The sequence below is a fragment of the Rhipicephalus sanguineus genome, chromosome 1 (assembly GCF_013339695.2).
Source record: "Rhipicephalus sanguineus isolate Rsan-2018 chromosome 1, BIME_Rsan_1.4, whole genome shotgun sequence".
Lineage (NCBI taxonomy): Eukaryota > Metazoa > Arthropoda > Arachnida > Ixodida > Ixodidae > Rhipicephalus > Rhipicephalus sanguineus.
Genome location: NC_051176.1, coordinates 88,504,544 through 88,526,140, shown reverse-complemented (window position 1 = coordinate 88,526,140; position 21,597 = coordinate 88,504,544). Strand labels below are relative to the sequence as shown.

Below are 21,597 nucleotides of genomic sequence, written 5' to 3'. Positions count from 1 at the left end.
TCCAATCAAGAACCGAATTCACAAATCTTCATTGTGAATTCGGTGATTGTGAAATCTTGACAGTGATTTTCGCCATTGGCCGCCTTTGCGGTCAATGGCGCCTTTGCTAATTGTCTATTCAGCTTCAAGACTGGTTGAAAATTCTGGGGAAAAAAGAGAGATTCCGTTTCACGCCAGAAAACACGTGATATTTGTCCCACGCAGCTGGGAGGGCCGGAGGTATCGCAGCTACCCGCCCTTTCTGCTGCATTCCGTGATAACAGTACGTCCATTGTTTTGCTGATAAACATTCCACGATCACTACACGTTCATGCAACGTCGTGTGAGACAGGGCTAGCGGCGAATACGCGATGAAGTGCGACGCTGTTATCATCATGCTTGTATGACGCTTGAAGGGCAGTAAAGAATGCTGCCTTTCGAAGCTGACACGGTAGACGGGTTTGTGACATCTGAAGATGGGAAGTAGGCAAATTTAAAAAGAAAACGAAAGCAAAGTTCGACATCGAGGCAGTTATTATCGGCCTGAGGTCAGTATAGTACAGTTTCATATACTACCGACATACAAGAACGAGTAGCATGAAAGTTGTTCCAGTAATTTCACTCAAATATACCCCAGAAGGCCCCGTCAAATGGCGGCCGTCGTCGCTGTAACGTAAGATCGGACTATTTCTTTTTTTTTTCTGTTTCGAATTCCCCATTTTGCCCTCCGCAACGTGACGTAACGAAAACCGGAAAAATCTCCCATTTCAAAATCGCATTAACAGGGCGCTTATGCACGATTGCGTGGAACGCAACAGAATAGATTACTTTCTATCCCGCATCTTGTCGCTATTAGTCCTGCACTAAGGTGAAAACTATTTGGCCCGCGCCAATATCGTCTGTTCGTCACCCGACATCCATAACAAAACTGTGAATACTCATGACGTTAAAGTGATTCCAATGCGCTGAACAGCGCATTAATAGGCCGAACAAAGTACGATAATAATTGTCGGCGTTTTTCCTCCCAAAACCACGATATGATATGAGGGACGTCGTAGTGGAGGGCTCCGGAAATTATGACCATCTACTGTTCTTTAACGTGCGCCGAAATCTAAGTACACGGGTGCTCCGGCATTTTGTCCCCGTCGAGATGAGAGGCCGCCGTGATCGGGAATCGCACCCGCGTAGTGAAGCTTATAGTGAGTGCGGCACCTTGTTTAAGCTGCCACGGGGGTCTCGATTAATCTATACTAGCGTAACGCTGTCGACGCACTCCAGCATGTATATGACAGCACTCCGTGGCCAAACTACAGCCATAGATTGTAATTTTCTGAGTTGTCTCGGCTCAAAACATTCTTCAATGTAATGGGGATCCGGGGGTATGAGGGCGTGGGCCGGAAGCTGTCACTTTGAAGTTTTAACACGCCCTCCACCACGATCCTTCAGTGCAATCGAGAAGGCCTTCGGGAGCGACCCACGCCTATTTAGCATTAGCTCTCTTGTTCACAAAAATTAACAGAGGAACCCCGACTATGAAAAAGAAAATGAAAAAAGACGTTCGGCTTCCCTGACGGGGGCCTTGTTCACAATGAAAACGAGGGACGTGTGAGTTGGGAATCGCAGTGAAAACAGAGAAGTTATTGCAGCAAGTAGCTACAAAGTGGGTTAAAAACAAGGTGTACAGACAATAATGGAAAGCTTGAATGCGCAACATTCTTTGCTGAGTTCTCCAGCAATTTTGGTGGCAAAATCGTGTCTATAACGCAAAAGGCGTCGCAGCTTTCGGACAAGAATACATAAGGCCCCGTAGAAAACAAATAAGGTTGGGATGGGCAACTTGAATTTGGGAGTGAATGAACCTAATTTTGGCGTCGATATGGAGGTGAGCAACATGTGGGCCAGGTGGCGGGAAAAAGGCGTCATTAGCCGACGAACGTGCACGGGCATTGCGTCTCAGTGAGCGCTTTCTGGAACTCGTCGAACAACGTTCCGAAGCAGAAATCTTCCTCGCGGGAGCGCTGGCTGCACACGAGTGTTGTAGCCCGTGGCTGTATACCATTTCTAAGTTTCCCAATCCAAGCTTCACGCAGCTTCTTAACCTGCGGATACGTGCTGACACTGGGCTCCTTTGCGTACGTCCTGCACTGCGGCACCGAGTGCTGGCCGACCATATAAGACGCCTTCAAAGACAGCGACTGCATATTGCAGTGATTTCAAATGTTGTAAAGCGCAGAGCCGAAGCGGATAAACCCTTCGATTTAATCAGAATTGCAGAGCAGGTGACATTATAAAATTTCGTTTTCAGCGAGCGTCGGTGCTTCCGAAGCAGACGACGCTAGAGTGTACCCTTGTAGTACACTCGACGATGGCGTGAAGGGGCCAGCGACAGCGTTTGATTACATAGAGGAAACAAAAAGATTACCATGCTAGTGTATATTGGCTCATTTTCATTATTAATTACAACCCGTTGTTACATCGGTCAAACATCACATCTGATACTCTGACTGCTTGCTCTAGGGAATTTTCAAGTATTAGCTATGTTTTTTTTTTCTCTTTTAGTCTGAAGTTACAGGGTTTGTCTTTAGCTTCATAAGTATTTAACTCAAAGATCCTGCCGCCCGCTTCTTGGCCCATCCCCCTTTGTGGGGGAGCGCCATCAGCAAGAGGTCATCATCATCACCATCATCACATCTTTACGTCACGCGAAGACAGTACTGCTCGTTGGGTTTCGGTTCCGGTGTTGCGCTTTTTCGCCTATTTGAAAATATTTTCCAATTTGCTGTGTATTTCCACTATCGGGCCCGTGACAGGAGCGTCTCAGGAGCATATCGAAGCACCATTACTTTGGCTTCCACAGTACGAGGGATCCGCCGCAATTTTTTTTCCACCGATCACGAGCGCACGTGTGCAAAGCCTAGACGACGATAAAGAAGGAACGCCAGCGGGTGCATGGAAGGCTTTGTCTGCCGAATGCAACTCCGTGACGACGTCCAACAGGAGGTCATTTTCATTCAAGTCCAGGACGACCTGACCATTCCTCAAGAGGTTATGAAGCGAGAGAATGCCAATGCCCGTCCCCGTCGTGCACAGCGGCCTCCAGCTCGACAATCCCTTCATCACTGGGACTTCAGGCGAGAATCCATTCTGACTCATCTTACTGCGAGTGCCGGACGACTGAAGACGAACAACCGCTGCTGTTTCCCCTGCAAACGACGCCAGCTGCAAGGGGCTCGACAGCATGGTGCACACCGAAGGGAGCTGCAGCCGCTGCTGGCAGCGCTACTAGAAGGACGACGCCGGCCGAGTGGCTGCACCAACGTCGCGCCTAGCGTCTACAGCAAAGTACGCCTGCACGAGCACAGTGGCGACAGCGACCGGGGCCACCGTGACCGGGGCGTCGTGAGCGAGCGCAGTCAGAGGAAGACGACGACGTTCGGGCCACGCGACTTCCCAGACAGCTGTATCGGCGTTCTCAACGTGGTGAGCCGGGCATGCCTTCCTACCATGGCTACCTCAAACGTTCAAAGCCCCTGACGCGAAGATGCTGTGATGCCGCCGTGGCTGCAGGGCCCAACAGTCTGCAGGACGACGATACCGATGTCACGCCTCTGTGTTAGTTCGCTCAAGGACCAGCGCCTCGGCGGGCACACGGAGTCGGTTGGATGGGAAAACAGAAGTCCTTGGGGTGTTGGTGCTGCCGAATGGCAGCACCAACGCAACTAGCGTCTGACTTTAAGCTTTAGGATTATGTTTTGTTAGTGTATTACTTAATTTTTCTGCACTTGTTCAATAGTATCTGTATACGAGCTAAATATAACGCCACTTTGCGTCGAAATAGTGTGTTTTATTCATGCCCCCGTGGTGGGTCGCATTCCTAGGCGTATCTACGTGGGGGGCAATGGAAGCGCTAACCCCCTCCCCCCCCCTGTCGACAGTGGTCCCTGTCGGCTGCACACTGGGAAACGAACAACTGTGGCGAAGTTTTCCTTCAAGACAGCAATCACGTTATTATATAAATGAAAGATTACTTTAAGGGCTCGTTTTCTTTGTTAGGCAATATTAATAACTAACAGACAATAATGCCAAGGAAAGTATAGGGGGTGTTATTTGTAATAAGTGGGATATAAATGTGAATTTTGTCCTATGCTTCTGCTGTGAAAATTGTCTTCCGCGTCTCACGACCGGGCACTGCAGGCTATCTGCGGAGCAGGCCGCCTATGCGACGCTTTCGCGCCTTGCGCTCCAGCATTGCAAATGAGGCTACCGCCATAGGTCGGTAAACTCGCTCATGAGTCGACTCACTCAGACTCACTCGCACTTAGATCTGGCCGCGAGTCTGAGTGAGTCCGGGTGAGTAATCTTTCGGTGAGTTTGAGTCCGAGTGAGTCCGGTTGAAGAAAATTTTAGTGAGTCTGAGTCCGAGTGAGTCCCGTTTAGGAAAATATTGAGTCCTAGTGAGCCCTTAGCGCAAGATATATTTCTTGAGTGTGTCCGAGTGAGCTCCACCTTTCGTTGCCGACATATGGTCCTATCTACTCATCCTCAGCATTACTGTCAGCCTTATATTGGCTTACGTTTATACTCAAGTCTATTCACGCATATCTCGGTACACTAGCATTTACGGGCCACCTCAATATTGATCAGAGGCGTGAGTAGGGGAAGGGGTGCCATGACCTCTCCTCGCAAACTCTCTCTTGTGAAGTTCTTCATAAAAATATCTCGTGTGAGTCGCGTATTTCATAAAAAAAAGTCAGTTTCGCCGCAACGACGAAGCAATGAATGCGACAGCAACGAATTAGATTGTCACACGAATTCTAACGGCAAGCAGCTCGATACTTGCAGCGTGCCGATCAAACGCAAAGGACTCACGAAAAGAACACACCCAGGACGACCACGAACTAACAACGGTCACAGCTCGGCACTCGGAGCGCGCTGTGCAAACACAAGGAAGGACGCTCGAAACGAACGCACAGGTATACACAGGACGAGCCCAAACTAACAACTATCACACAGGGCGTAGCCAGAAATTTTTTTTTTTTTTTTTTGGGGGGGGGGGGGGGCGTTCAACCATACTTTATGTGTGTTCGTGCGTACGTTTGTATGTGTGCGTGCATATATACGCAAGCAAAACTGAAAATTTTTTCGGGGGTTTGAACCCCACCCTTGGCTACGCCCCTGCTGTCCCAGTTGTTACTTCTTCGTGATCCTAAAGAACCGGTGATGCGTCGCCGTGTTGCGCTGCGGATCGAGGGGTCGTAGGTTCGAATCCCATGGCGCGCTTCGGTAGCTTTTTCCTCTGATTTGTTTTTCTTTGTGGCTTTTATTTATATATACATATGCATAATCGGTACATGACGGCGACGGCAAAAACCAGCCGAGTGTCCATATAACTGCTATCACAATAAAATGTCCTTACTGGATCGATATATGATAATTATGATGTACGATATATGATAACTCGTATTTGAAGGTACAAGATCAAAAGGCATATCGTAGAGCACTGATTATGCGAGATATTGGCGTTAAAGAGGATTTGCACCATGATAGATAAACCTAATTTTACGCCAACGGACTCACGAGTCAACTCACTCAGGCTCACTCTGGGTCAGGTGAAGCCGAGAGTCTGAGTCTGAGTGAGTGCGGCTGAGTATCATGTTGGTGAGTTTGAGTCTGAGAGAGGCGGGCTGAGAAAAAGCTTAGTGAATCTGATTCCGAGTGAGTCCGGTTGAGGAAAATTTCGGTGTGTCTGAGCCAGAGTGAACCCTCAGGGCAAAATATATTTCTTGAGTGAGTCTGAGTGAGCTCCAAGTTTTTCTCTCTTGTTTTTTTGCCGATCTATGGCTACCGCTCAGCATGGGCTCTACACGTTAGAACACTTTGTCATGCTTTTATTCTGCTTTACCTGGCCTGAAATTTACACCATCGACGACGCAAATACGGGCGGGGACCAGTAAACGCTTTATAGACAGATGAAACGCTCTTCCTGTTTCAGGATATCCATTTTCTTTCATCTAAAAGGAATAGCACCACCTCTGCTTTATATCCAAGCTGCTGTCGGTCGATGACAGTGCAGAAGTGTTGAGTGTTTTAGTGTTTTAGTTAGGCCGAACTGGGAGAGCTAAAAAGGTTCCGCTTTGTCTCCGATCAACCGGCTTCGTCTTGCTTATGGTAGCTTTCAGTGATCGCGGCGGCTTGCAACAATGCGACGAATAAGGCAGTCGACTCGAGCAGAATGGGAAGCCCAGCTTTCAAGCTTGCCCCGCAACTTGTTCTACCGGACCAGCAAGATCAAGGTCCACGGTTTTCTGGACTAAGGAGACTGAATTGACAGCCGGGATAGTTGGTATTGATTCATCTTGAATTGGCACAGCGCAAATACAACTCGGATGCCAAAGAAGCGCACACGACCAGCGCTATTTATTTCTCTCTCTCCCCTCGGCAAAGCTGTGTTGACGGAAATGTATACGCCCAGAAACGGCTCAACATCGTTATACTACAACGGAAAATATTTATTGTACTCATATAAATTCATCTTGCAAGCTGCGATAATTAGCCTCTGCCTGTGTGTGCGGCGGCAAGCCTTCCTGAATAGCGTTCATAATGAGATACTTTCCAGGTATATTCCGAAGTAGTTTAGGTATAGCTCAGTATAGTAATGCAATGTTTAATATGCATACGTCATTTTAACGCCGCGAGATTTCACAGATTTGTGACGTCCCGTAACAAGCAGGCGATTTTATGGCACACCAAAAAATTTTTTACGAATGGCGAAAGAACCAATGGTCAGAAATATGCTGCATTGAATATAGTGTGTTAACCTATTTTTTATGCAGTCGTGCATAAGTGGTCACTACGCGACTGATCATTTTCGCGTCATTTGTTGCATCGCGTTACGAGCAGGTGTTGTGCGCATGAGCCAGAAAATTTCGATCAATCATAAACAGCTATAACGACCAATGCGGAACGAAACAATGCGGGGTAGTTTAACTCTATAATCGCCCACATTTTTTAAACAAAAATTTATGCTTACACTGTTAGGATAGGCTCATTTACTTGGAGGTGCCGGAAGGCCCTCCAAGCAACGTCGCAAATGCGAATACGTTGAGTATGAAAAATTTACTACGCCTCTAATACCACAAATTCTTACATTTTAAGGGAAACTTCTAGTTGACAAGTTAACAACAATGGTAATGTAATAATAGTAACATAATAATAGTACTAATAATAACAACAACGACGACGTTATATACTAATATGTTACTATTATTGCATTACCATTGTTGTTAACTTGTCAACCAGAAGTTTCCCTTAAAATGTAAGAATTTGTGGTATTAGAGGCGTAGTAAATTTTTCATGCTCAACGTACTCGCATTTGCGACGTTGCTTGGAGGGCCTTCCGGCACCTCCAAGAAGCTATTTTGACTAAGGGCAAACACGGCAAAATATGATATACGCAAACCTGAATATGTGCAAGACAGTGCTGATGAATGCCACCAGTGGCGAACAAGTTTGTTCGCCACTGGTGGCATTGAAATTTCGCCATCTAAAATAGTCGCCCAATAGAGCACACATTATGCTGGGAATCTTGTGAAAACGTCTCTTCAACTTTTATATCAAGGCACGTATGTGACGAGCTGTCTCGGAAGAAAACACCATATGGGAAGAACCAAACAGCTGTTTTGTGGGCTGTGTAATATACGCTGTGAATATCAAATATAGCGAGGGTCATACGAACTCATGAACTTCGATCCAGAGACCAGGACCAATATCTCTTGAATTGCGCGTAGCTCCAAATACAAAGCATTCTAAGGGTACAAAAAAAGAGGCTTATTTTCAAGGTCATTTCTTCATTTTTGCACACACCTCGAGACAGCATAGATATATTTCTGGTGAAAGAAGAAACGGCAACTTTAGAAACCAGACGTGTGGTGCAAAAATGATTTAATGAAAAAGTATAGGAGCCATTCTACCCTGGGAAGGTGGGTGACCAACGAAGCCGTTTAGCACGCGACATAGAGCCGATACAGAAGTTTCAACAAAGCTACGAAATTATTTATTGGCTTGATCTGTGTCCTTTCTGTCGTTCGTCAGCTTCTTGAACGGCCCCTTAAAAGGCGCATCGCACAACCATTGAAAACGCATGCATGGCATCATGTGTTTGCCTAATCGGACCCGAATTTTTCCGCCAATGGTTGTTTTCTGGACGAGTATTTGAGTTGCTCTTCGGTGACCAAACCAGTTGTAAATCCATTGGATGATAAATAAAAAATGTGTACCATGTTTTCTCGCCACTTTTATTGGCAGGCATGTGAAAGGGTGCTGATTTGAGACAACCAAGAAATTACACTTTTTTTTTATTGACGAGCAAATCTGTGCAAAAGCATTCCCTGAATCACTGTGTCGGAGATGCTTTGTATTCTCAGAAGCATTTTTGTTTTCTGAAAACCAGTCGCTACGCGGTTCAAGACTTCTTTTAACTTATCATATGGTCGCTTCAGTTGTTCCTCAAGACAACATATTCTGCAAATACAAATCCGTTTGAGGGGCATTATCCACTGAACGTTTGACTTGTCACTGGCCCATGATCCAAATTTTAAAAGGATGAAAGGAAGAAGCGGGCATAAACAGCCCCCTGTGAAATAGCTGCCAGACAGAATGGCCAACAGTTCGTTGTCAATGAACAGGGACCCAAGCCAAGCTCATAAAAGATATCCTGGGCCGGCGCCGGGGGGGAGGGGGGTGGACTCTGCCCTTCCATGAAGCCGTCCAGGGGGAGCCCGAGCCCCCCAGCCCCCCCGTAGTCTCCGCCTATGGATCAGATCAATATGAATTGTTCTGTGTGATACGTCTTCTGTGCCTACAAATTCAAAATTCGTCTAAAAGTCTGAAGAGCATGTCTGACACTTTGTAGAAGGGTTATTCCCATTGAAATAGGGCGAGCGACAGCATCGATCGCGAGCTGTATTTTCTTTCTGTTTTCTTCCGTACCACCGTTTACAGGTGGCAGTCATATATGTACTACTTGGTGCAAGGACGCAATCATGCTCTTAGGCCTCCACTCTTTGTGGCGTTCGAGAATGGCAGGTCAGCATTTTGATAAGGATGCGCGGCCTGCTCGAGCTTATTTCACAGAGAATGTTCACTGGTTTATCGAAATCTATAAAGCAGCACCGGAACTACCCGAATGGTTTCAAGAATAGAGCCGCTTTTATCAATGCCAGAATTTTAAACTGACGATACCAGCACGTTGCTGGTTGATATGTCCCCTCATGTAGAGTGTACATAGTGTAGTTTCAAAGCAGTGTTGTCTGTGTAATGTGTTTGTACCAAAGCCAGGTAATAAAGAAAAAAAAAGTTGGCTCGTTGGTCTAGGGATATGATTCTCGCTTAGGGTGCGAGCGGTCCCGGGTTCAAATGCCGGACGAGCCCTTCACATTTCTCTTTTCTCTCTCGGGCCGCATGTGGAACATCCATTCTCACTTTTATTTTGTATTTATCCTATTTACGGCCTGCCGAGATAGCAGGTATGAGTAAATGTTCCGCTTTGCCAGACTTACATTGGCTCGTTGGTCTAGATTCCACTTCCGGCCACGCTAGCGTACGGACGCGGAATGAAGGGCTCCGACGGAGCGGTATCAGCGGCCCCAGCGGGCCGCGGCAACAGGCCTTTTGATGTTGTTGAAGATTATCAGGTTATCCTGCCGAACCTGCCAACAGGAAAAATTGTGCTAAACACTGTTTTTATGCACGCGGACGTGAGTGCAAGGCCATATCGTGTCGAGGATTTGAGGGACACGTTGATTCATCTTGGGATGCTCGCTGACGTTGTCACGCTGGGGGCGTATCAGATGAATCACGTCTGGGCTATCACCTTGAAAGATGCCACCGCTAGGAGAAGCTGCTCTCGGCAAAGGACCTCAAGGTGAAAGACCGCAAGTGCCTTATTATTGACCCTAATTACCGTGGCGTTCGCTTCAAGATTCACTGGCTGCTTCATGGTGTGTCGGACGAAGACGTGCGAGCCGCACTCTTGCCGTACGGCAAGTACAGTGAAGTTTCTAGAGAACGTTGGCGTGCTCAAGGCGTCGAAGATAAGGGCTCAACGACTCGAATGGTGACCTTGAAGTTGGGTCCTGGAGTCAAGATTGATGACCTTCCGCACCAAATCAAAGTGGCCAGTGAGCCTGCAGGGATTGTTGTACCAGGCAGAGCCCCACTTTGCCTTCGTTGTAAATCTAGTGGACACATCCGTAGGGAGTGCCAGATGCCACGTTGCACTAATTGCCATCGCTATGGCCATGAGGCGACCCAATGTGCGAAAAGTTACGCATGCGCCGCCGGTTCCTTGAGGGGCGTGGATACTTCAGAGCACCTTATGGACGAAGCGCATGCAGAAGAAACAGTGGCAGGAACGGGACGCGAAGCCCCACCCACCGTTAAACCTACTGAGTCGACCTCAGTAGAAGCGGCGGAGAAAAGCAAGGCATCTACCGAGCACTGGCCACCGCTGACGGAGTCTGCTGATGCGAAGGTCCGCAAAAATAACGACCACTGCGCTACTCCGGATGACACCGACAGGGACAAGCCCGCGGACATGGACGCTTCGGAGGCTTCGACTTCCAGTCCGTCAGCCAAGCGGGCTCATGAGGACACTGGCGAGGCAACAACGAATGGCGACGGTGAAGGGCAACCCCCGAGTAAGACGGCCCCCATTCGACGGCCCTCTTATCGACCTCGACCGAATCTGTCCACCAGCAAATCGGTGGCGCCAACTCCGCCACCTGGGCCGACGTAATGCTAACGACGCCATGGCGCAGCGCCCTGGCGTGTCCTTTTAAAGACGATAGTCTTTCTTGGGGAACATAAACGCAGAAATTTTGCTCTGTCTGTCTGTCTTTCAGCTTGTCTGTCTGTTACCCGATTCAGCCACCGGGCCAAAGTTGAACCACTTGCTTACCGCCCACCCATCTTGAACTGGTACGGCTGTTCATACTTGTGAACGTTGTCGATCAAAAAGTAAATATTACGCATATCTGAGGCGCAACATCACTAGGTAAGTATTAGGTAGTGTGTTCCTTTAATAGAAAATACATAGATACATAATTCTAAAGACCCTAGTTTCTTAAGCTGCGGCTGCGCTGAAAATGCCATGCTATGCGCGCCGACGAACGCCCTCTGCCACGGAGGAAGGAAACCCTCTGCACAAGCTCATGTTTCCCGATGTATTGCCAGATGGCGTCCATATCTCACGCAGCGTAGACGCAGCGCCTCCTCTATCGTCTTTACACGGCATTTGCAGCGGAGCATGCAGATACGCGGCCAGTTTTTTTTTTTTTTTTTTTGAGGTAAGCACAACGTTCCCAGCCTCTCTGTGATAGCGCAATGATCGTCCTTGCTAAATCACTACGCATCGCGACGCTTAACGTACGAGGCCTTGCGTCAAAAAGAAAGCAGAGTCAGGTGTACCGTTTGGTGACCGAGAATGACCTCGACGTTGTAGCGCTACAAGAGACTAAAGTAGATGGTGAAGCAGAGACTGCGAACATGGTGCGGCGTTTCACGTCAGTCTTTGATACCGTGCTTAGTCATGCTGTAGGAACATCGGCGGGCTGTTGCCTACTGCTGCGCCGTAGCTTGTGCCTATCGAGACAGGTAATAATTTGTTGTGACGAGCGATTGATTGTCTATGATTTCCTTCGTGAGAATAAGGAGTGGCGTATTATTTGCGTGTATGCACCCAATAATGTAAAAGACAGGCGCTCCTTTTTTGAGCATATTCGCCAATTCTGCGAATGCCACAAGCTAGTCATTATTATCGGCGACTTCAACTGCGTACTATCTGCAACAGATAAAGCTAGCAGGAGGAATTTGAATGATACAAGCACCAAAGCTCTTCGAGAAATAGTAAGCGATTTCTGCATTGAAGATATAGGAAAATGTTTAAAAGGTGCACGTGCTGCACAATTAACTTATCTCCAAGGATCGACCCATGCCCGACTAGACAGAGCGTACGTACCTCTGGATATTTTACCATTTTGTCAGCAGTGCCACGTTATTCTGGTCTGTTTCAGAGATCACTGCCTGGTTAAGTTTACTACTGCTAATCGGGCGGAAACGCGAAATACATTTCATTGGGAGCTATGGAAATTGAATAGCAAGCTGCTCATTGACAATGCCTTTGTGAAGGAAGCAATTGCAATACTTAAGACACTCAATATGAAAAGTAAATTGCTTATGGGGGAAAGATGGGAGTTCGTTACAAATCATAATAAAATTAAAGCACTAGAACGATCCACGCCGTCGTTAGAGAGGCAAGCGCTCAAGAAAACACACTGCGTTCGAACCTTCAGATGCTTATCAATCAAAAAACTCGCAGGCCTGGCGAATTCATCAAGGACATCAAGACTGAAACGCAAGCTAGAATTTATCGATATCGAGCGATACCGCGGTGCTTTAGTTCGAGCAAGAGCTGAGAGACTGATAAGTGGGGAAACGCCGACGAAAAGAGCATTGGGTGCGGAAAAGTGGCATGCGCAAAAGAAGCAAATAATAGAAATTGAACGCGAAGGCGTAATCCCTAAAGAAACAGACTAAATAGTAAAAACGTTTTCGGAGTACTATAGTGCATTGTTCGCTAAAAGCGTGGTTGACATGGAACTTTTCAAAAGCAAGTTTCTTGCCTTGATAGCACGACTGGGCAATGAAACGAAAGAACGTATGCAGCCGCCTATCACGGTTGACGAGGTGAACTGGGCGATAGAGAGCATGAGATTTGGAAAGTCGCCGGGCCCGGATGGCCTTGGTGCTTCGTTTTATAAAGCTTTCAAGAACGCCCTGTCACCGATTCTGGCGAACATATACAATGAAGCTCACGAAACAAAGTTTCTACCCGCGTTCTTCACTACAGCGCACACGATACTAGTACCTGGCACTGACGATCGCGTAAAATTGCGCAACGTAGCTGCTTATCGGCCTATCAGCTTAAATGATATTGATTATAAAATTTTCATGCAAGTGCTAGCTCAAATACTATAAACTGTAATAACAGTAATATTAGGGTCACACTAGACATGTGGCATCAAATGACGTTCGATTAAAACGAATACAGGTATCGCCCGTTCTATCCTGGAATGCTGTGACGTGACAGGCGCTGGAGTTGCCATGCTACAGAGAGATTTCGAAAAAGCTTTTGATAGGGTTCCCCATGACGTTATTTTGCGTGTGCTTCACCATGTCAATGTAGACCATGTCATTAGAGATGTAGTCGCAATGGTGTACGACTCATGCACTAGGCAGTTAATAATGAATAAAGTCGTCAGTGAGCGTATACCAGTGCGACGATCCCTGCGTCAAGGGTGTCCTCTTTCGGCGTTACTTTTGTTGAATCTTTTTGCCAGCGCATTATAAAGAGCGAGCAGATACGTGGTTTTAAATTACAACAAGTAGATGTGCGTTTGTTGGCCTACGCCGATGATATTGCCACATTTTGTACAGACTAAAACAGCTTTCTGCATGTTGCTAAAACGATCAAGTCCTTTTGTATTGCAAGTGGAAGCGCTGTGAACTGGGAAAAGTGTCTCGGGCTCTGGCACGGTCAATGGCCGTCTACCCCAGACACTTTCGCCAACTTAAGGTTTGTTACCACTTCTGTTAAGTATTTGGGAGTACCGCTGGGCAGTTATATTGACAGTGAACCACAGTGGCATGATGAAATCGATAAATTACGAAAAAAACCAATAACTGGAACGGCTGGACCCTGTCAGTCTTTGCTAAAGCTACAGTATGCAACTTATTTTATTGCGATAGCAATTATATGGACAGTCTCGGCTGATTTTTGCCGTCGCCGCCGTCATGCACCGTATATATATATATATATATATATATATATATATATATATATATATATATATATATCAAAGCCACAAAGAAAAATAATTCACAAAAACTTTCCGACGCGCGGAATCGAACGGGCGACCTCCCACTTTCCAGCGCGCGGCGTTGACGGTTAGGCCACGAACAGCTCCTTCTTTCATCCTGCTAACGGCGAGCTATTTATATACACCACTTACATCAGCATGCTTTCTGAGTTACCACATAGATGGCGCGATGTCCACGCGTGGCGCGCTTTAAAGATCGTCGCCCCGTTCCTGCTAACGCCGTTGCTCTTCGCCTACAGGGCGTGGTCGCCTTCGTGCGCTTATCTCGAGGAATGAAGGGGGCGGCTCGCGGGGGGGGGGGGGGGGGGAGGGTTGTATGTCTTGTGCTTTCCCCGCGATGCTGCGCTGAAGTAGCGTCCGAAGGTCGCTTCGACGCTGCAGCGGCCGCGTTTGCGAAAGGGGCGCGCTGTTCAAACAGAAATAAGTAACCACTGGGACAGTTAGTTCGCGCTCGTCCTGTGTGTACCTGTTCGTTAGTTTCGTGCGTCCTGCTTTATGTTTGAGCAGTGCGCTTCCAGTGTCGAGCTGTGACGCATAATAGTTCGCGCTGGTACTGTGTGCGTTCTTTTCGTGCGTCCTTTGGGCTCGAGCGACGCGCTGGCAATTTCGAGCTGCTTTCCGTTCTTCGCGTTACATTCCAATTTATTGCTATCGCATTCATTGCTTCGCCGTTGCGGCGAAACTGTGACTTTTTTTTCATACGTAAACTGTGGTATGTCATGCAAGTGATTCATTGTTCAAGAATGAATGTCCAAAAGCTCCATCGCATATTCTCAGTGTTTATTAGGAGCTACCCGTGGCAACGAGCTAGCAGAACAAATTTGTTTATGCGCGTCCGTAATAGTGGGATTGGTTTAAGCCATTTGTACTTGCGTCAAGTAGTCAATCGTTTTATGTCCTTAAGGGATGTAGAACACCGCTTCCTGCGGACAATGTGCCAGCTGCGTTTAACTCAGGCCTTACCTGATTTCGTTGTTTCGGCAGAACATATGCACGGAAGCATTCGCGGTTTCCTCAAAGAAGTTATGTCTGCGCGCTTTTTATTGCGATAGCAATTATATGGACAGTCTCACCGTCGCCGTCGCCGTCATGTCCTTCCGGTATAAAGTCCAAATTTATAAGATCCCCCCGCGCACTGTATGTTCTACCGCGGGTAAAAGCGCGCGAGCGGGGGCGACGATCGCGGCGGAAGCAGAGATCAAACGAGCCGGTCCATTTCTGTCGGAGGGTGCATGCGATAACATCACCCTGCTCAGGAGGCCTGCCGTCGAAGCAGACAGGAAACACCCCGCCCGTCTTTAACGACCATGAAAAATGACGCGAGGTGGCGGGTCGAGGGGGGGAGGCGGGGGGGGGCGTGGTTGTCGCGCGAGCAGCCACATTGGACTTTGAATCTAAGGGCGCGCTCGCGATCGCTGGCGCGCGCACTATCTCGAAAGCTGTCACAGCGGGCGGCTCGTATACCTTTCTACGTGCTGCGCTCTCAACGCGAAGTGACTATGCGGAGAGCATCTCTCCCTGGAGCGGCCGTATTCTCTTACACCAGCGTTGTGTAGTTACGCGAGTTCGGATACAAAACAGTTAGCCGACAGCCTCACTTCGTGTAACACTACAATTTGTTGCTATCGCATTCATTGCTTCGCCCTTGCGGTGAAACTGTGACTTTTTGTTTACTCGTTTTTCGTTGAGTTCTTTAGGTGATGTAAGTAGGAAAAAGTTACACACAGACCTGTGTTAAATGGTGCTGCCTATGCCACTGTATAGAACTCAGTACAGTACGACAAAGGGAAAAGGTGTTCTAAAGCGTGTAAAAAGGATACCTGTGCCACCAGGTGTTAAGACTTCCTTCTTTTGCTTACACACTGGCACGCTGACAGTGAAGACCTGGATAGCCGAAAGGGAACTTTTTCTACCGGGCAGTACAGTGTGAAATATGTAAAAGGAGTCAAACAATTGATCACGTGTTTTAGAATGTTGGGATGCAGTGTTTCTGTGGGATATTTTACAGAGAACACTTAAAAAAAAAGATTTTCCCCTGCACCCCCAAGGAATCAGGTTTTTGGCCATAGACAGTGAAGCTGGCCTACCCTATGGCTTGATTATGCTCTTTGTACTGCACAGTGTCTTGAGATGTCGTATGCGAGTGCGAAATGTGGAAGTTGGCGCAAGAGGGGCAAGTGAATACTTTAAGGAAAGCCTTCACAGATTTGTGGAAGAGCAGAAATATCAATCCAATGTACCGGAATGGTTGCCGCTGTTAGAATTGTTGTTGATTCAGCGCTGTTTGTAGTAACACGTTCTCTAAGACCACAGAACGTTTTTATCTTTTCACCCTTTGTTATATTGTTCCATTGTTAACCCATCTGTATGTACTGAAAAAGGAAAAAAAAGGCTGGCTGGTCTATGGCTATGATTCTCGCTTAGGGTGCGAAAGGTCCGGGGTTCAGCTCCCGGACGATCCTTTCACATTTATCTTTTCTCTGTCGGGCCGGATCCAGACCATCCACTCTCACTATTCTTTTGCATTCATCCTATTTTTTGTCTGCCAAGATAGCAGGAATGAGTAAACGTGCCGCTTTGCCAGACATACGTTGACTCTTTAGTCTAGGGTACAAACTCCTGCGTTTTATGTAATTGAGTGGTTATCGAGGGTGGAACCCTTGACAGTGCTCAAGTAATTTTAAAATTGATGTCCGTCCAGTAGGACTGACACCATTTGTTGTTATTTCCTCTATGTGCTTGATGATGTAATTCGTGTCTGGACACAGGCAATAAAGCTAAAAAAATCTCATTGGTCCAGAGGTATGATTCTCGCATCGGGTGAGACAGGTCCCGGGTTTAAATCCCGGACGAGCCCTTCAACATTTTTTTTCTCTGTCGTGCCGCATGTGGACCATCTATTAACATTTATTTTGCATTCGTCCTATTATCTTCCTGCCAAGATAGCAGGAACGAGTAAACGTGCCGCTTTGCTCGAGGTAGGTTGGCTCGTTGGTCTAGGGGTATGGTTCTCGCGTGGGGTGCGAGAGGTCCCGGGTTCAAATCCCGGACGAGCCCTTGAACTTTCTTTTTCTCTGTCATGCCACATGTGTACCATCCATTCTCACTAATATTTTGCATTCATCCTATTTGCTGTCTGCCAAGACAGGAGGAATGAGTAAACGTGCCGCTCTGCCTGAGACACGTTGCCTCGTTGGTCTTGGGGTATGTTTCACCTCAAGTACAAGATTGCTCTGTGAAACGCGTTGAGCGCCGATCGCTTACTGAGGTCATAAGTTAAGGATAACTTTCGTTTGTGAATACGGCCTTAGTGGGTCATCCTCTTTGGCGTCTCCTGAAAGGACGCCGCTCGCGCTGAGATTCCGGGCTTTGCCGTGACCGTCGCCATTGCGTATTGTTGCTGAGTGCCGTCAAATAAACACCTTTACCCTCTCTTTACAGAGACATGTTGACTCTCTTTAGGAAAGTCGTGGGATGTTTAACTGTCTTTAAAGAGGCACGCTAGCTCTCTCTTGGAAAGTCGTGCGTCCCGCGACTTCCCTAAAGAGAGTCAACGTGACTCTCTAAAGAGAGTTATACATGTGAGAGTCACATGTGTGTCAAAAAAGGATCAAAGGACACCTTTTTTTTTCTTAGAGTGAATGGTAACCGGGGCGAGGGCGTACAATGAAAGGCCTCTCCGTGCTACACTCTGGGAAATACAGGCTTCTGGAGATTCACTTTCGTCGACACAAGTTCCCGCACGCGTGCTTTCAGTTCTGCGCTCGAGCTACTGTCCTTCGCACGAGAAACATAGCAAAGCAGCGATGGCTGTAATACATAATTGCCCGAAAAGTGCGTCCTCGGGCTCCCCCTCTACAAAATTTGCGAAGAGTGCCCAACGGAAGGTCCTTTCGTTCCGGTGCAGGGACAACGGTTCAGTTCCATTTCAACTCCGACATAAACGATCAATGCGGCTAATGTTAGTTTACACTGCCTACAGGAGAACAGCGCGGATATCGCAGAAAAGCTAGTAGCGGGCTACTGTTCATGTCGCAAGCTTATACACGCAAGAAAAGTTTTTAAAAAATCCAGAGACGCACATCTGAAACAATGAGTCCTTCCATTTTACGCACCAGTGTAATCAAAAGCGACCGGCAAGCCTCCTCGCTTCGGCTAACATGTTAATGTAACCAGGTTGCATCGACTGCAGTACTGCATTAAAGGCACATCCGACTCTAAAATAATAGCATGCTAGTGTAATATTAGACAGCATGTGTGGTAGAAATAGAGAATGGGTCAAGGACTCGCTTCCTTGTTATTAGACACAACTTAATTAAGCCAATAAACAATGAAGCCAAGGGAGGCATAGGGGGGCATTACTTGTAGTTTTCAACTGAAATGTAGTAATAATGGCATAAATGGAAAGGAATTAAAGTGAATGAAAAAAAACAACTTACCCACGGTAGGCACCGAACCTACAACCTTCGGATCACGCGTAGGATGCTCCACCAATTGAGCTACAGCGGCGGTCGTTTTCCCGTCCATTTTATTGGGTATTTTTGTGTATTGGGTATTTCTGGCGCTGGCCAGTACTCCCACGATCACGCACACAGAAATACTCAATAAAGTGGATGGGAAAACCAAGGAGTCCAGCCGTCGAAGTTGACATCATGGACACGTTAGGGGATCTCGAGGAATGAATGTCGGCGAGTAAAAAGAGAAACGCATTGGCTACAGAGGCATCTGTTATGGTTTCGTTGTCAGTAAAGCTGCCTCGTGAGTAGCGCGAAGATTATTCCGCTCGTTCTAATGGAGAAATGCTAACGCACTGAAGAACCGTGAGATCGGTTCTGGCTGGTGAACCCTGTTGCATTTTTTATTGCGATATAAATTGTATGGGCACACTAGGCTGGTTTGTGCCGTCGCCGTCATGGCCCGTATATGCATCTGAGTATATATATATATATATATATATATATATATATATATATATATATATATATATATATATATATATATATATATATATATATATATTGTAAAGGCGTTCATTGACGGCGGGATTGACGGCGACGGTGCACAACGAGACAGTCGACGGAGCGCAGACTCGCAGACTCTCACGAGCACGCGCACGAGGGTCGTGCTCTCCGAGAAGAGGCGAAGAGGGCGACCCACTAGAAGGCGCTCCAGAGGACGACCCATTACAGCCTTCCAATGCATCTCTACAATTACCCCGGGTACGAAAAGGGAGCCGCCCGGCGACCTAACAGCTTGTCACTATGAGCTGGTCGTAGTATGCCTTGAGGCGCTCCACGTTGACAATGTCGCGCCCTCGACGACGCATGTCTGAAGATGGTTCGACGGGTTCGATCAGGAAGTTGACTGGGGATGTGCGCTCGACGACACGGTAGGGGCCTTCGTATTTCGGCAGCAGTTTTGAAAAGAGGCCACTTGCAGTGGTAGGGACCTAGAGCCATACGAGTGCTCCAGGGAGGAACGTGGGCTCAGAAGTGGTGGTGCCATCCCGAAAGCTCTTCTGCAGTTCTTGTTCGTGCATCGTAAATGTCTTGAAAAGCTCGCGACACTCCTCAGCAAGCCTGGCTGTGTCAGAAATAGGCGCACACTCCGGTGGATCTGGCTTGTATGGAAGTATCGTGTCGATGGTGTGCGACGGGTGCCTTCCGTACAGTAAGAAGAAGGGTGAGAAACCAGTAGTGCTCTGAGGGGCTGTGTTATAGGCGTAGGTGACGAAGGGCAGAATCGCATCCCAATTGGTGTGATCGGCGGCGACGTACATTGAGAGCATGTCACCGAGCGTGCTGTTAAAGCGTTCGGTTAGGCCATTCGTCTGCGGGTGGTAAGCAGTAGTTTTGCGGGGAACAGCATGGCACTCTGTGAGAATGGCTTCCACGACTTCCGACAAGAAGACACGGCCTCGATCGCTGAGAAGCTCTTGGGGTGGACCGTGACGCAGTATGAATCGGTGCAGAAGGAAGCAGGCAACATCGGGCGCTGTAGCCGCTGGGAGGGCGGCGGTTTCGACGTATCGCGTTAGATGGTCAACAGCGACGATGGCCCAGTGGTTACCAGCCGAAGTCAGATGAAGTCGTCCGTAAAAATCAACGCCCACGCGCCCAAACAGACGGTTAGGACAAGGTAATGGTTGTAGACCTGCTGGCGACACGTGCGTTGCAGGTTTTCGGCGTTGGCAATCGAGGCAGGAGCGAACGAACTTCTGCACACTCTAAGAAAAAAGAGAGTCAAAAGAGGGCCATGGAACCATGACTCTCTTCGGGTGTCCATCTGACCCCTTTTGGAAGGTACAGACAGAGAAAAAGAGTTCGCATTTGGGAAGGAGTCACTGGACCCTCCTGAAGCGCGTTTCGATTGGCTTCGGTATACGGAAGAGCCGCCGTATACGCCATACATATCGCACGCTCGCCCTTTGGCGCCGTTGTGGCGCCTTGCTCGGCCACGAAGACGGGGTTGGTGCCGAGGTGGCGCGCCGCTCTCCTCTCTGAACCAAGTGTGAGGAATGTGCAGGAGCATTGTCGTCATGGATGCGCCAGTTTCCTGCTGACCACAACTCAGGTCTCTTGCGCCGCACAGCATCACGTAGGCGACGGAGGACATCCCTGTTGTACTCTTTGGTGATTGTTTGACCCTGTGGTGCGTACTCGTGGTGTACCACACCGCGGGAGTCAAAGAAAGCACTCAGCATCAATTTGACATTGCTGCGCACTTGGCGGGCCTTCTTTGGTCTTGGTGACGTGGAATGCTTCCACCGTGACGACTGGGATCTGGTTTCCTGGTCGTGCCCGTACACCCAAGACTCGTCAACAGTGATAATGGTGTTCATGAAGTTAGGGTCACTGCTTGTGAAATCCAGCATGTCCTGTGAGACTTCAACACGAAGTTGCTTTTGCTCCACCGTGAGCAGTTCCGGCACGAATTTCGCCGGAACTCTCTTCATGGCCAAATCTTCGGTCATAACGGAATCTGCAGAGAAAGTGCTGATGCCCACCTCTTCCGCAATTTCCCGGATAGTCACACGACGGTCCCGCATCACCACAGCGTTCACTTCGGCAATGACCTGGTCATTTAGGCATGTTGATGGCCGACCGGAGCGTGGCTCGCTCTCCACCGATGTGCGGCCGTCTTTAAACCGGTTGTACCACTCCTTAATCTGTGTACGGCTCATAGCGTCGTCACCGAAAGCCGTCTTGATCTTCCCAATGGTTTCCACTTGGCTGTCGCCCAGTTTCTGGCAAAATTTGATGCAGTAGCGCTGCTCCAGTCGCTCCGTCATTTTCCTTGCAATGAAAAACCGACGAGAGCACTGCGCACGACCTCACTCAAACGCTGCGTCCCAGCGACTGACGCTATTGGCAGGCGGGAAAAAATTCACGCATGCGCATGAAGGTTCAAGGTCGGCTGATGCAAGTGCGCTTGTTTCAAATCCATAGGGTGCTCGCAAAAAAAATAAGGTCGGATACTTTTCTAACATACCTCGTATATATATATATATATATAAATATATATATATATATATATATATATATATAAGCAAGTATTTTCCGAAACACGCGATCGGGGATTCGAACGGGTGACCCCTGGCTACGCAGCGCGCGGCGTTAGACGACTCAGCCACGGGGCATACTTTCTTCCCCTTAGTAACGACGAGCTATTTATATTCGCC

General features: G+C 47.9%; 1 protein-coding gene and 1 non-coding gene across 2 annotated transcripts; one reads left to right on the top strand and one right to left on the bottom strand.

Annotated features, from left to right (window-relative positions):
• The first annotated feature begins 16,901 nt into the window (after positions 1-16,901).
• Trnap-ggg (transfer RNA proline (anticodon GGG)) lies at positions 16,902-16,973 on the top strand. Its single transcript has one exon. It is a non-coding gene; the product is annotated as a tRNA-Pro (tRNA).
• Positions 16,974-18,274: 1,301 nt separating this feature from the next.
• Positions 18,275-21,351, bottom strand: LOC119406290 (protein GVQW3-like). The gene is made up of 2 exons (XM_049411322.1): positions 20,526-21,351; positions 18,275-18,291 (listed from the first exon to the last, which is right to left on the bottom strand). The coding sequence occupies exons 1-2, from the start codon at positions 21,205-21,207 to the stop codon at positions 18,275-18,277; spliced, it is 699 nt and encodes a 232-aa protein (XP_049267279.1). The 5' UTR covers positions 21,208-21,351.
• Between the last annotated feature and the right edge of the window lie 246 nt (positions 21,352-21,597).

Coding starts and splice junctions, on each gene's coding strand:
- LOC119406290 (XM_049411322.1), bottom strand. CDS start 21,207: ATGACGGAGCGACTGGAGCAGCGCTACTGCATCAAATTTTGCCAGAAA.